Source organism: Sinohyriopsis cumingii, chromosome 15 (assembly GCF_028554795.1).
Source record: "Sinohyriopsis cumingii isolate HCF-2022 chromosome 15, ASM2855479v2, whole genome shotgun sequence".
NCBI classification, from domain to species: Eukaryota; Metazoa; Mollusca; class Bivalvia; order Unionida; family Unionidae; genus Sinohyriopsis; species Sinohyriopsis cumingii.
This window is the reverse complement of record NC_142975.1, coordinates 47,620,693-47,639,105: the sequence shown is the minus strand read 5'-3', so window position 1 is coordinate 47,639,105 and position 18,413 is coordinate 47,620,693. Positions and strand designations below refer to the sequence as shown.

At 37.0% G+C, this 18,413-nt stretch overlaps 1 protein-coding gene across 1 annotated transcript in view; it reads left to right on the top strand.

Annotated features, from left to right (window-relative positions):
• Nucleotides 1-8,565: 8,565 nt before the first annotated feature.
• The window catches only part of LOC149781747 (uncharacterized), a 51,724-nt gene continuing 41,876 nt past the window's right edge, over nt 8,566-18,413 (top strand). Inside the window, exon 1 of the mRNA XM_089935870.1 lies at nt 8,566-9,654. Coding sequence (XP_089791996.1) covers nt 9,162-9,654 — 493 coding nt within the window. The 5' untranslated portion in view covers nt 8,566-9,161. The remainder of the gene's footprint in view (nt 9,655-18,413) is intronic.

Genomic DNA, 18,413 nt, shown 5'->3' with positions numbered 1-18,413 from the left:
ACGAAACGAAACGGCTGATCCAAACATCTACATTTAGATATATTCAGTTTTAATTTGCCATTTTCTATGTCAAGAGTTTTAGCAAAGTCCATATGCAAAATTCCTCTGAAGAAACGTCACACCTGGTATCCCACAACAAGACCTCCCAATCAGCTGTTGAATGACAACTGCATTCTATATGGTATTTAAGATATGCGGAGGAAATGTCATTGAGTCATGGAATTATAGTCAGAGGCGGGGAAGTTTGTTCTGAATTTCTTTGTAAATATAGTTCGTAAAATACACCACTGAATAAATGATTTGCATTAAAATACATTTAAATGAAAGATTCGGGGTTTGGTCCGCATATTACAACTCATTAGAAATTCAAATATACTATTCTTTCAGAACATATTTAACTGTTTGTTGTCTGTATAACAAAATACAAAAATAACATCTTATCATACCGAACAGAATTCCTAAAATGAACAAAATAATCGTGATAGGTGTCATCCTTAAAAGATATCAAGGATCACGGAGCAAATTAGCATTCTTGGCGTCAGCATCGTAATATCAAGAACCACAGGGCTATAGTTTATAATTCATTTTTTTCGTGTTAATGAAAGATAATTTTTTATTTAACATTTATTAAAACTTACGGGAACGGGTGTCGCAAAATACTGGTCAGATAACCTACATGAGGCATGGATATTATTTTCATGTTGAGCAGATATAGGATGACTTTAAAGTAGGATAACTGCGTCTGGTCACCGTTGCGCGTAATTTGATTTCATGAGTTACGGAAATCTTTATATCTTGAAATATAAGTACAAGTCTAGCTGTAATCTCATGCATGCAGTAGATGTATAGTAGACATTTGAGACAGCGGTTTCTATTCTGGATCTACCCATAACCCCCAACCCCACCCACATGTATGTACTCTTTTTGCACATGCTAGTGCATTCCAATGTATGACAACCGTGGTTCTGAAATGGTTGGGTGTAATACCTGTTTTTCGCTAAATATTGTTACGTTTGTAAACGAGTTCCTTTCACCTACTTGTACGTCTGCGTCTCATAATTTGTTAGTGGGTTATACGCTTGGTCGAGATACCGAGTTCGAATCACGCTGAAGAAACATCTAGCAGAGGTTGATTTGCATACGAAAAGAATGTAAAATCTGAAGATGAACCTACAGTGTCGATTATAAGTAATCTGGTGTGAAAGAACCTCTGAACCTTACAGGATGTTGTTTGGCATCCTAGGGACACATATAGGGTACCATCACTGACAGAACACGTCTACTGACTGTTAGAAATTAATATGCACAAGCTTAAATTAACAGCATGCCATTAATTCTAAGAGAAATACTATCCGCAAAATTAACCCTAGCGACGAAAGCTTTCTTTTGTATGAGAACATTACAGCCAACAATCACAGGGAGTAATAAATAATGTCGCATGTACCACTGTTTGACACGTACCGCGTTATGAAATTTTTTATTTATGTAGCTAATGCAGGAATTAAATTACAAGATCAGTGGTGTGTTTGTGTCGTCACAGTTAAGATCAGATCACTGATGAGCCGAAATGCGCTAATCAATTAGTCAAAGAGGCTCAGAAAATGCTATACAATTTTTCAAATACGTACCCGAATTTTCTTTATAGACATAATGGAGTTGGCGATCGCATTATAGCTAGCATGGTGAAAGCTCGGCGGAGAATACAACAAAATGCGAGAAAAGTCATTATATGATGTCCTACAAGAATAATTTTAATCGCTGATGTTAACTGAGTCGAAAACTGGATAAAAATAATGACACGTCAGTTGAGGATTACTACCAAGGGCAAATCAGTTAGATAACTATATCGGTAATATAATACAGCAATGGCTTCCACACTCAGCTTTCATGAGGTTCACGAACAACGCCGCAGAAACGAAGCAACGCAGTCAATTGGAGAAATTCTACATGCCATTTTCAAGTGCCCTGCAGTAAAATCCAAAATCTATGCCTAAGATATAAAACACTACAAGACATTTCTTGTTGTTGGATACAAACGTGCACAGTCTGACCCTACTCGAGTTGGTGCAATATTTTGCAATTAATCGTTTGAGCTCATTTGAACCAATATCGATTTGGGGGATTTTCTGTCCAGGCTGGCAATAGAACATCACAAATTCAAATGTACGCAACAAAAGGATTGAACGATGCTAGAATCGACACAGTTCCAACCTAATATTTGGAATATATCCACCAGTATCAGATAGCACCGCGTACGCGAGAGGCAATAACACAGAGATGAATGCAAAAATAAAATAAATCTAATTAAATAACATTGTATATATGTAACAAGTCTGATAGCATTATGGTGCAGTCGATGTAACGGTGTTTGTCTTGGTAAAAATTAACTTTGCGGTAGAACACGCCATTGTGAACACTGTAAATCTCACTTGCTCGCGTCATGTGTTGGTCCGGACTATTGACCATGCCTCGAAATCAGATCGCGTAATCAGATATATCTGCCATGCGAATCCGTATCTGAATACCATCGACCCCGTCAAAAAAGAAACAGAAGTCAGTTAAATTGAATCTGCTCAAGCAATAGGCGCAAAACCGTACAATAAGGATATTAAGATGTGCAAGAAAAGCATTTATACTTGCACTAATGGGACATCCCCTGATGAGAGACGGTTGAAATTGCAGAAGATTTATGCAACGGCAGTGAGGCTGCATATTAAATTGTATTCACCTGCTACCCGAGCTGAAATTGCACGTGTGGTCTCCGACGAGGAAAATCCTTGTATCGAAGCTACTATTGCTGCTGAGGCTATCACGTGTACTCGTCAATGAATCCATTTACACAAGCCGGATATTCATCCCACACGCATAAAAACCAGATAAAACACCTGTGATAAAAACGCTGTGAAAGTTCTCACGAACATGCGTCCGGGAATCATATCAATGTTTCAGCACGCTGGCTTAACACCACGTATGTCTGGATTCAAGGTAAACATTGTTCTGGTTGCTGACCTTCCTATGCCGAGATCATAACGATATAGACGCAGTTTACAGGTTCTTATCCTGTCCTATGTCGGTGTTTGGAATCCAGGAGTAGATGCAGTCATGTTCCAGGCCCGCAATAATTGTATCCGGGGATATGCTATTTAGCAGGATATTTACTCCACGGTAACATGGCAGCACTTTCACCGCCAAGTTGGGTGTTTCTGACATGTGTTGCTTCGCCCACAATATGGAGGCATAATGATAAGTATACAATAATAATTATTAAACATGCCATCAACGTGGTACAGAAATGATTGTCCTGTTATTGATCTTTTTGCCTCAGTAAAGTGTCAGCCACCCAAACACGGTTTCATATTCCCAAACACGGTTAGCTCATTAATTATAGGCCCGTTCTCATCCGAAAAACATTTTGCAGAATCTAATCATGGCTGCGTTGAATTGGTAGTACGTGATTGTCCTATCTACGACGCCCTTGCGTATCAGATATTCGACAAATCGTCAGCAACCAGCGAATCTACCGTCCAGTTCTTTACCACGATCGATTAAGTTCTTGCCATGGACGACTAATACTTAGGAGCAAACAATCCTATAGTGTACGACGATGTGATGCTTGCCCGACGACAACCACATATGTGAGAATATTTGTTCGGTGGAAGTACACAATCGAAGACGTTATGTCGAATAACGATACATGTACGTGCCCATAGTGATCCGGAACAACTGAAACATGTTGATATTTCGTTGGATTGGCGTGCACGGCTCGCAAACATTTACACGATTACAAAGATGTATTCGGTAGTCATCGAAGAAAAAACTATTATTACGAGGGAGTTCGAGACCGTGTTGGTGGAAAATGAAATCTCAGGCCAACTCTCCGCACTGTTTCGGAACCGCGGCGCTATAACGGACACAGAATCAACAAATACAATTAATTTGCGCTCAGTAAAAATCGAGTAAACGGTCGCAGATGGCTCCGACAACCATTGATTCACACTAGAGACGCACTAAGTGGTTTCTCGTGCGACAAAACCCAGAATGTTGCATAATGCTTTACGATTGTAAATATATGCATTGCATATATTTATATTATTTTAATGTTGCAATAGCACGTAACATGCTATTAAAACAACGGATGACACTTACTGATTTGCCTAAGTGACGCCTAAAAGACACGTCTAGTGTACTGCTTGCATGCATATTGACGGCGGGCCATTTCAAGGGATTTTATTTTATTTAAGAACTGCACAACATTTTAGTTTATCTTTGCTATTCCATGGGTCAAGGAAAGATCTACAAACTGAGATACAGACTTTTGTTTCTGAAATATCTTTAGAGATGGCATAACTGAGGTTACTTTAATTCACAGTGGTGACTTTAGAGCAAATGTCAATGCAGACATTTTCAGCAGAGCTGCCATATCCTGGCCATCTGGCGATTGTGCCTAGTTGTATGGTATTCTTAATTGATATTAACCAAAAAAAAAGGAATAAAATGCATTGTACAACCCTTTTTTCTACTTGTTTTCAGCTATTGTGCTACAGTAGAGTTGTTCTGAGGCAATTCGTGTGTACTTCTTTCAAGAATTTAGGGCACATTGCTATCATAACGACTGTAATACTTTCTAATATTAGTATACTCCCACCCTACGCTGAGCGAAACAAAAACATGAATATGACCTAACAATTTCTAAAAATAAAGTTATATGTCTGCCTAATTTTAATTGGGTCAAGCAGAACGACAAATAATTGTTCAAACTGCCTTGGTACTGACTTAAAGGAAATTATTTAGTCTTTATAATATGGTGCGATTCACTGTCTATATTTTGGCGACGGTACAACAGTGAGTAACCAGGCATAATTACTGGGCCAGAAGTGAAAGCTTTGATCCATGGCTTGTTGCTTTGTTTACAGGTCAGCGTCTCCAAGAAATGCCGAATAATTTACGACAAGAACTCCATTTTAAATTTGTCAAGAAAGATAGTTTTGATTATTATATTATTCATTTGATTGAGACACACTTGCAATTTCGGTACTCAAATGCAAATCTAGTCCAGCTATGTCAATGTAACTTCGCTGAAAATTAAACAAGATTTCAAAACAAACTCAGCCGTAGAGGGAGATCCATTGAGGGTCATCCAATAACATTATTACTTTTAGAAACGTTTCAGGAGGGGACAGGAGTGAAACAAAATTATTCATGTCTCCCTTTTAAAAATTGAAGCAATAGATGTTTTTTAGGCTCACGTGTTAAGAATGAACCAACGGGAACTTCAGTAGAATGCTATATTTCGCTTGTTTCGTCAGGTCCAACATAGTTTCTATATCCACTTTAGCGAGAAACGTAGGTCGTTACAGCTGGAAAATATTGTTATGGGTTAGGGCCTAACCGGAAATCGCCTCGGACATTCACCATTTTTCGGTACTATTCGGAAGTATTCGCCTCGGCAAATAATACGCGCACAAATGGTTACAAGTAAAATAATTCAATAAATAACGAACTTTAAAAGAAAATTTTTAATACATAATAATTTAGTTAAAAATAAATTATAATTACACAAACAGTTAACATTCCATTGGACTTCATGAATCATGATTGATGATAATTTATTTAACTCAATTTCCTTTAGTAATTTCACTAGCATTCCCCAGGTGGCGTAACTTTTCTGCTTCCGGTAAATATTTGAGTGTAGAGACGACATTTGTAAAAAAAATATTAACAAAATTAAATTATTACGTATTCAAAATAAAATTAATAAACTATATATATATATATATATATATATATATATATATATATATATATATATATATATATATATATATATATATATATATATATATATATATATATATATTAAAATACTCATCGAAAAATGTCTACTCCGAAATTAAGTAGCAAGATTTGGAACTTTTTCACTATAAATGCTGTGGACGAATCGAAGGCAAATTGTGATGTCTGCAATGAAAGGCTAACACGAGGCGGCAAAAATGCTCATTCGTATGGAACTTCAGCTCTAATAAATCACCTTCGATCTTTCCATCACTCTGAGTATGACGAATACACCAGATACACAGAGAGCCACAAAAGAAAGAGAGATGATGAAGAAGATTTAAAGACGAAACACTCAAAGCAAGGTAACCTCGATTACTACTCGGTTCGTGCCTGGATCTGGCAAATAGTACATCCAAATACTCGGATTCGGTACTCGGTGAAAATTATCTACTCGGTTAGGCCCTACTATGGGTGCAAATATGACTCATAAAGGTGAATACACATATCAACTTTCAAGACCATGCCTACGACAGAGATCTAAAGTATTAAATCAGGACGAAAAGGACAGGCATGCATTCTTCATTTACGTTCTGCCTATGATTTCCAAAATTGATTGTGATCACTGTACCCTGAAAAGTATATCGTTTTGATCTTATTCGGACCGCAAGTTTTAGTACCCCACAAAGTAAGTTTAACGGGTGCACATACGACGGTTTCTGTTGCTGTTTTTGTGGGGTTTAACGCCAGTTTCAGCACACGATAGGCTATGCATGGCGGCCAGTATTAATGGTGGAGGAAGAACCCGGGAAAATCCCGGGAACAACCACCGACCCACGACAAGCTACTGTCAAGCTTTCTCACATACCCACTTTGGCCGAATTCTAGACTCGAACCCACGCAGAGAGAGGTGAGATGGCAGTGATCCGTGATGGAGAGCGCTTTAGACCACTTGGCCACTCAGCCCCCCCCCCCCCACCACCACCACCACCACCACCACCACGGCGGTTTCTGAGAAGTAGATCTAAATGCAGACACTTAGGCGAATAACTGTAGCATGGATAATATGTCAGGTATGAATACAGATATCAAGTCTCAGGACTGTATATACAACAGAGTAAGAGAAATCGAGACATAAACTGACTTACTAAACCTGGAAAGGAGGAACACTGTGCCCCTATGAATTTGGTGTATAATAATAACATATAAATATAGGACGGACAGACAGACCAACAAACTTTCTGGCACACGAACGAAGCAGACAAAGACATTTCCCACGCAAACATACAGAGGATGAAGAGCTTGAACTCTGCATTTTATGCCGTAACTTTTCAGGTAAAACGGTGTCAGTCAGGAAAATTTCAATTTATTACTTTCGCGAGTCTTGCGCATTCAGCATATAAGAAAAATGGAAGTTTTCTTGAATTTCTGGTAAATTTAGTATGCCTTTTTTTGCATTGTCGTCCTCATTAGGAAAAAGATGGTAATGAAAATAAATGTTATGCTCGCGAAAAATATTTTCCTTGCTTGTTTGATGTTCAACAGCGTATCAAAACATGAAAGTTTATAACGAAGGGTATATTAGCAAAATATCAATTTTGACGAGTTTGTTGTTTTGTTTTTTTTTGGCGGGGGGCTACTTTTGTGCACAAATATGATCCCAAGAGAGATTATACTTTTACTGAGGAGTACCTATAATCAAATTTGCGAAAATGAATTATTATTTCTAAACTAGATATTATAATATAGACTATAATCTCTACATGTGATCGCACATTTGGAAAAACATTTTCGAACTTGGACATAAAGATTTCCCTGGCAATCTTTTGTGCTATTTAAAGACTTACCGAAATAATAATAATAATAATAATAATAATAATGATAACTACTTTCCGTGCAGAAATGCTTTGAACATAACTTTATAGTCGTGCTGTGAAATAATACTGAATAGTGAAGAAACTGCTGTGTTATTTATGGTAGCTGTATAAACTTTATCAAGGCAATGGCGCAAAGACTTGTCGAGAAATTTCAAACTGTAAATCACCTTATTTATCTCAACTTTCTTACCGAAGGCTCTAAGCATTTTGATGAGACACTTTTGCATTTTAATAGAATACAGCCGAGATAGAGAAATTATTGTAAATTCGTACAAAACAAGGTGCGGTGATCGTTGATAAAAGGACTGATTGATTGTTGTGATTGGATGATTAATTGGATGATTAATTGTATGTTTATTGATTGATTAATTATAAACATTTTTTAAAATATTTATTGACATTTTTGTTCTGTATTTGCCAAGGTGCAGGGAATTTATTAAACTATGTAAGCAAAAAAAAAATAAAAAAACTGCGGGCATCAGTAGATCAATTATAAGAAATAGCGTGAAGCATCATACTATATAATAATGATGCTTAATAACTTGGTTAATTTTGCTTGCAGGCGTTAATATAGCAATGGTCTAGAGGGGAAAATCTGGCAAAATTAGTTCCATCAAAAGAAAATGTATGTCTCCTTTTGAGGATATTCACATATTCTTCCTCTACATTTGATTTTTATCATTTTACCCACAGTTTGGATATACCATTACCACGCAGTGACATTAAACCGATAATGTTTGTTGCGTATGTACCGGTTAACGATTCGGGCAAACTGAATTTGCCGTGTAAGTCGATATGCACTATAAATAGAAAGTAAACAATACACCTGTAAATATTTGACGCGAAAAGGAGCAATCTGCCAATCGGGTGCGCTCTTACAACGGTGATCGGTTGAACACGATAACAACGCATAGTTACGGCATTATTGGTATCAACAGCGGTGAAAATATGGCGATATGATTATACACATGCCTGTCTGTTTGTCTGAGAACAATGGTAGTTTTGTGACGTTAATTCGATCCAATGAATACGGTATGGTGGTGTACCAATTCAGAACTTATCGTTCAAATATTAACCAACCTTGCGAGTGCTATATAGGTAGATTCAATGGTGACTGAATTGTTCGTGTCTGTTCTTGCAGCACCGCAATTACAGTGCAGAAATCACGTTGCCTCAGCATGAATGTTGGCACAGAACGGAGACGTGAGGTGACAGGGGGCTTGAACATTTAAATTATTAAACTCTAGTTTTACCAGATGCTATATTCATTGTGTTGTAAAGTGTAGGAAATTTCAGTGATTACAGGATTACTTTAATTGTTCAACTCGTCGTAATAATTTGATATTTAAGAAAGTTGTCGACATTTAAATGGTATCGCAGAACTACCGTCAGGTGATGACATTTTACAGAGGGCAGACGGCTCATTAAATGTGTGATTACCAAAGTGGTCATACGGCATATACGTTGGATATGTGAAATTCTTTAATGACCGGATAAAGTGAAAAATTAGATATGACATCCTCATTACCTCCCCCATTAAAACTCACAAGCGGCAAAAGGGGACCATCTGGACCCCTAATAGTCACGACGAGCGACGAAGACTCGTCATCAGATGGAGAGGCATTGCCCCAAGCGTCTCCAAGAGCATCCTTGGGGTCCAGGATAAGCCCCAGGTACGAGACAAATGTGACCCCTCATAGTTCTTTAAAACTGGACCTAAACCATGGTCTTATTAAGAGCGAGTCAAGAGGACGACCTCTCTCCCCTACTTTGCAACAGAAATTGGCATATGATGCATACGAACATGACCATGATTATGAAAACGTTGCTTCTCCAAGTGGAAGTAGCACAGCAAGTGGACCAATCTATGTGAGACCACCTGGTTTTCAGCATCATGCACAAGAAATAAAAAAGGACAAGGTCAAAAAGAAAAAGTCTCTTTTGGAATTTCGAGAAGGTTTGAAGAAAAGGGCACCAACCCCACCGAAAATAAGAGCTAGAAGAGGTAGGTTCATTAATCTATACATCCATCGATATGACTGCATGTCTTCTCTCTGTCTCTGTCTCTGTCTGTCTGTCTCTCTCTCTCTCTCTCTCTCTCTCTCCATTCCACCGTTTTAATATATTACATTATTTCTTTTAGCTTTTATATGTATATATGTGCGTACGTACTTACGTACGCACGCATGCATTCATATGTATGTATGTACGTATTTACGTAACTATTTTCATATGTATGTATGTATGTATGTATGTATGTACCTATCTATCTGCCTATCTATATATCTACCTGTGTGTGTATGTATGTATGTATGTATGTATGTGCCTATCTATCTATCTATATATATATATATATATATATATATATATATATATATATATATATATATATATATATATATATATATATATATATATATATATATGTGTGTATGTATGTGTGATTCTCTGACTGTTACTTTATCACAACGTTTTGCCCGCTATGACCTTCCTACTTCCTTTCATAATAGCTAATTTAGTTTGTTATATACTTGAAATGTTAGATGGTTAGTCTGTAAGAGTAACATGGGGCCAATTGTTTTTGAATTGTGATCTATCAAAGATAACGAAGGCTTTTCACTACTCCTTTTCATCTCCTTGGCATTATCGTCGTCATTTACCCGAATAACATCAATACATCCATCTGCACTTACGACTCCAGAATTTTAAATGCCCCTCCCCATTCCCTCTCCCAGCTTTATCAGAGCACCACTGTGATCAATAATATTTCAGTAGCCATTTCTTTGAACTGAAACACGATTGCAAAAATGTTAGATACCTGATGTATCCTCGAGTATATGTCAAGAATACAGTATGTACATGTGTTCTTCTGATACAGGCCGTTCTTTTACGACAGCAGGATCGTTTAATAGAAATATATTTACATTTTACATATAAAATTGGTTACCAAGAAAAAGACAGACAAGCAAACAATGCGTTCAGCTTTTGCAACCCGGTTGTTCATATACAAAATACCTGCCCGGTTCTCTCTCCATAAACGCACCTTTCCCCGGAGAAAATTTCTCCTCCATATGCAGTGTCAAACAAATCCAAAAACAAAACGTAACCTGTAGCTAATTACCGTAGTACGTCTTTCTGCTAATCTTGAAGGCGCCCCGATTGACCGAGTGGTCTAAAGCGCTCTCCGTTACGGATCACTGCCATCTCACCTCTGTCTGCGCCGGTTCGAGTCTCGGATTCAGCTAGTGTGGGTATGTGAGAAAGCTTGCCGGTAGCTTCTCGTGGGTCGGTGGTTCTTTCCAGGGTTTTCCCGGGTTCTTCCTCCACCATTAATACTGGCCGCCATGTATAGCCTATCGTGTGCTGAAAAACCCCACAGCAACAACAACAACAACTGCTAATATTTATTGCAGTCAGCCTTTGAAAAAAGTGAAAAATTAACAGCCACAAAATTCTTTTAATTTGTAATGACTTTTGTTTAGAGTGAATTACTAATAATGCAGAACCAATAGATTTCATGGACCGTTTAGTTTGCATGGCATGTACCAATGGCGCAAGATTTCATAAGTAATTAGCGTGCATTAAATTCACTTTAATTGCGGAGAGATTGACTTCATGTGGCCTGGTGACAAGATTAATCTTTGATTATTTATTCTGTTCTATTCATATGAACGCAGTTGAATTTGTGTTTGATTTAAACAGATTCTGCTAAAGCTGTTACATGCATAAGATTTAGTAGCACAACTGTTATAGCAGGACTGAAAATTTAATAAATGGACTGTGTTATAATTTTACACATATACATGCGTGAAAATTATATTTTTCAAACCAAATACAGGATGTTTGAGAAATTTATTTGCAATTTATACGCCGGTAAGAAAAAAAAACAGGTAAAAAGTGTACATTTTCAAGGACACGTTTCTACAAAATAGCAATATTTGTATTGTGTTTGCCAAATGCCAATTTCATCTTTCATTGCAATAAATCACAAATACCTTCACTATCATAAAAACAGCGACACTGTTCATATGAAAGAGAGCAAGAGTGAAAACAAATGAAAATAAATATGAAACTACATGTAGCCATGAAGATGAGTAACAGAAGAAAGACTCTTTAACCTCAGACGAGCACAGCCTCGTCTGTATTATACTATACACAAATATGTCTGTCAAATCTCGAAACACATATTTACAGGCAGAAAGAAATGGGATAATGCAATTTAATATAAGGTATTGTGTTTCGCCTTCTTCAGAATTGTGATTTTAAAATAGTTTCGCCAAGTGTATAGGACACAGGACCGGCGTTTGGGGGTGGCAAGTGGGGCGACCGCCCCAGGCCCCGCTCTTGAGGGGGCCCCGCGCTTCACGCCTAAGGTTGTCCTTATGAGTTTGTCAAGCTATATTCTCCGATAAATTGGAAACGCTAACACAGGCCGCACGTAATGCACGCAAATAGCGAAAGTTGGTCTAGTCTAGACATAATCAGTGTTTGCAGTAGCATACCAATCGAGATAACGATACTCTGGCCCCGCGCGGTCATGGTCGGCCCTAGGCCCCGCGTACTCCTAACACCGCCTCTGATAGGACAGCTTGTGATTATATATTAAAACACGCATAACTTCGTGAAGACGTATGTATGTATGTGTGTATACATGAAATTAGTAAATTATTCACACCTTATTCAAAAGCATGAATATATTACCGATTTCGGCTTTTGAAATTATTACTTATTTAATATAGATAAGTCTCTGGTGGTATTTAATGGCTTCCCATTCACCTGGGTCAAGATAAATCAGAATGCAAGTATTGATTGGCATTTAGATGTGGAATTTCTTCATTACCAAAGTCCCTGTAATGACTTGTACGAGTATTGATCTGTATATAATCCTCCGAGTAATCAATGTTTATCATGAAATATTTCAATCATGACGCACCAATTTAATTCAGTCAATCATCATTCAAATAGAATCGTCATTTGTTTTAAAAACTTACATACTTCTGATTAATTATTCAAGGTCGTATGGTCAGCGGTACCGTCGCTGCAATAACTCAAATGGTCGGATATTATTGTTATCTTTTACAACGACCTTGCATGCAGAATAAATTGTGTTATTTGATCTTCGAATGACTCGGAGAGAAATACGCCATATTAGGATTTCGCTGGTATAGTCATAAATTAGCAAGCTAGTATCATAGGCTGGTAACTATTTAAACTTGGTTTTCTTGATTGTTTAGTTATTGACCTAATTCGCACAACAGTAAAGACGTTTCCATAACAGATAGTTTGGAATTTTGTCTCTGAAATGTAGCGATTGGTTGGTACATTCACATAGATGCAGTGCATCATGGGAAAAGATGTACGCATTTGCAGTACTTAAACTAAAGATGGAGGAGGATCGTTATCTGGTGTCTAATAAACACCGGAAGTGTGACGCAGTTGTCAGCGAAAGTGAGGGTCTGGTGAACATCTTTCCAAATGATTATTACGTTCAACTCGAAGCATACCCATTATCTGACGATTTACTATCAAATTTTGCATATTATCCCTACGCGGACCAGCTTGGCAGACACCTATGTTATCAGTCAGGACATCGCCCTGCCATTTCTGTCAGGTCATGAAATAACATCGGAAGTAATTGTATGAATAGATAATCAATTTTGTGTATTTTGATATTCGCCACTAGCAAAGTGTACCACGTATGTTACGACAGCAGAAGTCAAAGTTAGTTCGATTGTGACTTTATCTCCTAGCATCGCCATGTTGTTCCAAATAACTGAAAGTAGTTGAGAACATAGTTCTCAATGGTCACTAATTACATCCTATGTTTTACAAGCCGACAGGAATGGCCGAGTGGTATTCCAATCGGTATGTTATGTTACGAGTCTGACATAATACTTGCCACTTTGCTGTGTTTTCTGTTGTAATGACTCGTCTATATCAATCTGATACGTGTCTTGATTGTAATCTGAACTAAATAAAATTCCTTGTAAAAGCGTTTTAATTTGTTTTTGAACAACGTAAAATTGCACAAGCTAATTGGAGCCCTTCCGTTGACAAAACGGAGATAAGTAGTTTTTGCACGATAACAACTTCGGGTGTCAAATCTTTGATTTCGAAGATCGGTAAATCTTGCTTCTACTCTGCACTTCCATAATGCCTAAATGGCAGTGATCGGTTTTGGAAAACATCGTAAGATCGGATACCTACCTAAAATCTGGCAAGTCGCAAATTAGTTTACAATCTCGTCGGTGTTCATGGTGTAAAACAAAACAACACATATAATACATACATGCTCAGTTTTCTTATTATTGTTTAGATTCTGTACCTACCACAGAACACATGTACACACAGTATAGCTTTTCACATAATGCGCGAAAATCTTGCAATTTAGCAGGCTTGCTTATTGGACAGGGTGGCACGCATTGTCCATTTTATCGCCATTTCCGTTTTATCGTCATTGCGGTCTACTGACTCTGAAGTGCATAACGACATCGCAATGACACACATAAACCAAACGATAAAACTAGTGAATTGTTCGAACAGAGAAGAAGAAAGAACAAGGACAGACATATCTCGACAATAATCAGTTATGAAGAACTTTACCAGACTTTCACTTGGCTTAGATTTCTCAAAGTCACACGAACATCTGGTTGATATTAGTTGAGCAACCGGCCCTCCAAAAAGACTGATTAAACGAAACTAATACTTACGTGGTTTTATAAAACTCCAATCAGAAAAACGCACATCGATTTACATTGAAGCCTGTGTATTTTGTCCAGCAGACTAAGTCAAATCATTGATATGAAAAAATACTTTAGTTCATGTGTGTGTGTGTGGGGGGGGTGTCATGTGTGTGGGGGGGGTGTTTTGTTTCACCTCTAATAACGCTATATACATTCTTCTTCATGTTGAATTTAAGCGAAATATCTTTCTTTTTCCTTCAGAATTAACAAATGAATAATCTAGACCAAAGAATAAATTTATCGAGGACATAATAGTTTTGTATTTAGTTATCATCTATAACATATATCTGTGAAACTATATTGTCAATGACGATATTGTCACGCTTCACTGACTAGTTATTCAAAAGCTGATTTAAAAAAATACACTGCCCAAAAATGTATCACTAGTCAAAATATTTCTTTAAAAAATTTGGAATACATTTTTATCAATAAAGAACATCTTTGAAACAAAATACCATAAAAATCATCCTCCTCTGTAACAAATTGAAATATATTTCCCTTGTATCGTCGACGACATGTTTAACTATGCAAGACGAAAGTGACGTTGGGAATGAAGAAATAATGATAATATAGGGTAAGTAGAGTTCAACCTGCAAGACTGCCTACAATGCCACGAGTGTATGTCACAAAGGTTGTTCTCTGCAGAGAAATCCCCAAGTTTAAAAAAGTCGATAAAGGAACTGCATATGGTTCACTTTTTCCTGTAGACAACGAATACCTAATTTAATGGGATAGTTACGTTCATAAATTATGCCGATGTCGATGTGATAATGACTGTAAGATGGTGTCAGATCAGAACTAACACCAAATGACTCCAGTTCCAAATATAGTTTTAGAATTATTCATATTTTTGCGAATGTATCGAAATTTTGAAGAGCGCAAAATAGAATTAATTCTGTCATAGGTTAGAAGTGTATCATCCAACAACTGTCAAATATCTGACTGCTGTAGTCATTAGAACTGATGACCTCATTGTTTTCATGTTGACATGATGATTTTATAAAGGGGTAATATTTATTAAAAATGACTTTTCATTTGCATACCGACCTCTTGGTGATGAGAAAGCTCATATACCTTCCTAAAACTTGAAGTATCATGGAATGTACCCATAAAGACATGACGTTCAGCGTCACTTTGTCGCTTGTCATTGATACACATGGAATGTACCCATAAAGACATGACACTTATCGTCACTTTGTCACTTGTCATTGATAAACATGGAATGTACCCTGCTCTGTGTGTGTGTATGTGTGTGTGTCTCTCTCTCTCTCTCTCTCTCTCTCTCTCTCTCTCTCTATATATATATATATATATATATATATATATATATATATATATATATATATATATATATATATATATATATATATATATGAATGACTTCAACAAAACTTTTTGTACATTGCACATTTGCTTTTATTGTAATCCTCTAGTTTCATAAAATTCTTAAAGTCGTTAAAAGAAGCAACTGTTCTTGCATTATTTAAATGTTAGTCCCATACAAATGTTGCGTGCTGCAGCTGAACTGAAACTGATTTTATAATGCCTGACTGTTCTATAATGCCTGACTGCGTTTATAAGGCCTGACTGTTCTATAATGTCTCACTGTTCAATAATGCCTTACTGTTCTATAATGCCTGACTGTTCTATAATGCTTGACTGTTTTATAATGCCTTCTGTTTTTATAATGCCTTACTGTTCTATAATGCCTGACTGTTCTATAATGCCTTACTGTTTTATAATGCCTTACTGTTCTATAATGCCCGACTGTTCTATAATGCGTGACTCTTTTATAAGGCCTGACTTAAATAATGCCTTACTGTTTTATAATGCCTGACTTCTCTATAATGCCTGACTGGTTTATAATGCCTCACTGATCTATAATGCCTGACTGTTCTATACTATCTGACTGTTTTATAATGCCTTACTGTTCTATAATGCCTTAATGTTCTATAATGCCTGACTGTTCTATAATGCCTGACTGTTTTATAATGCCTTAATGTTCTATAATGCCTTAATGTTCTATAATGCCTTACTGTTCTATAATGCCTGACTGTTCTATAGTGCCTGACTGTTCTATAACGCCTTACTGTTTTATAATGCCTTACAGTTTTATAATGCCTTAATGTTATATAATGCTTGAGATTTCAGGCGCTTTGTATTGCAAGCATATTGACATACTTAAAAATATATTAAAGTCCAGTTTTGGATACGATTTGCGGGGGGGGGGGCTGATGCCAAATGAAATCTTAGAGGTTTCAACATACATATGAAGAAGCCTTTGTACATCGCATTGTAGATGTGTTTGCTTTTTTAATCGTATTTCTCATTGTTATCTTGATACGCAGATTCGAGTGCTCCGAATTATGAGTACTATTTTGGCCACTACAAAGTTACATCATGGGACCAAAAAATGGAAATGAGAAAGGCATTGTAGATGGGATTTGTACCCTTTGGTATCCAGTAAAATGGAAATGATAAAGCATTGTCGATGGGTTTTGTACCCTCTAGTGTCCAATAAAATGGAAATGATAGAGGCTTTATAGATGGATTTTGTACCCTCTGGTGTCCAATAAAATGGAAATGATAAAGGCATTGTAGATGGGTTTTGTACTTTCTGGTGTCCACTAAAATTGAAATGATAGAGGCATTGTATATGGTTTTGTACCCACTGGCGTCCAATCCGATTCAGTGCATTTATTTTTTTACATTTGCCGTGATCAATGCATGGTGTATGGTTTTCCACACTCTATTGTCAGATAATATCCAATTCTAGTACACCTATTTGTTGTGAAGATTTCTTGCAGATTACTAAAACAATTTTATCACGCTTCAATAGGTAGTCACTTTCAACCCGTAGAAAGCTAGTCACTTTCAACCCGTAGAAAGCTAGTCACTTTCAACCCGTAGAAAGCTAGTCACTTTCAACCCGTAGAAAGCTAGTCACCTTCAACCCGTAGAATCTAGTCACTTTCAACCCGTAGAAAGCTAGTCAATTTCAACCCGTAGAAAGCTAGTCATTTTCAACCCGTAGAAAGCTAGTCACTTTCAACCGTAGAAAGCTAGTCAATTTCAACCCGTAGAAAGCTAGTCACTTTCAACCCATAGAAAGCTAGTCACTTTCAACCCATAGAAAGCTAGTCACTTTCAACCCGTTGAAAGCTAGTCACCTTCAACCCGTAGAAAGCTAGTCACTTTCAACCCGTAGAAAGCTAGTCAATTTCAATCCGTAAAAAGCTAGTCAATTTCCACCCATAGAAAGCTAGTCACTTTCAACCCGTAGAAAGCTTGTCACTTTCAACCCGTAGAAAGCTAGTCACCTTCAACCCGTAGAAAGATAGTCACCCTCAACCCGTAGATAGATAGTCACTTTCAACCCATAGAAAGGTAGTCACCTTCAACCCGTAGAAAGCTAGTCACTTTCAACCCATAGAAAGGTAGTCACCTTCAACCCGTAGAAAGCTAGTCACTTTCAACCCGTAGAAAGCTTTGCAGATTCTTCACATGTAATCACGATATCCCCAAAACAAAGTCCGTTTTTTTCATAACTTTTCTATCCATAATTTCTAAGCTATTGAATTTATCTGGATTATCGTTCATCTGATTGTCCTGAAACCATGTGATTTATAGCAGCACACTTTCTCATTCAAGTATTGGTGTAAGTAGTTACAGATTCTTATGAAAAGAAATTAATGTATAATCGTCAGCATTATTTAGGGGTTAGTGTTCTTGGTAAACAGAAATTCCATTAATTAATATGTTCACTATAGTTGACTATAATATATATCAATATGTTGTTCACCTTAGTGACGTATAAGTACTCATTTTAGTAAATACCTAACTGAACACAGTGTTGTCTATTACTCCAGGTAACTAGTTAGTAAATAATTATTCCCATTATCCATATCATTCTATCAACGTCTCCTTAATAAGATGACGATGCAGGAAGTCAGAAGCCTCAGATGGTCCTTTTCTAATGCCCTCTGCCAATCTTCAGTTTTCGCCATTCATTTTTATCTTT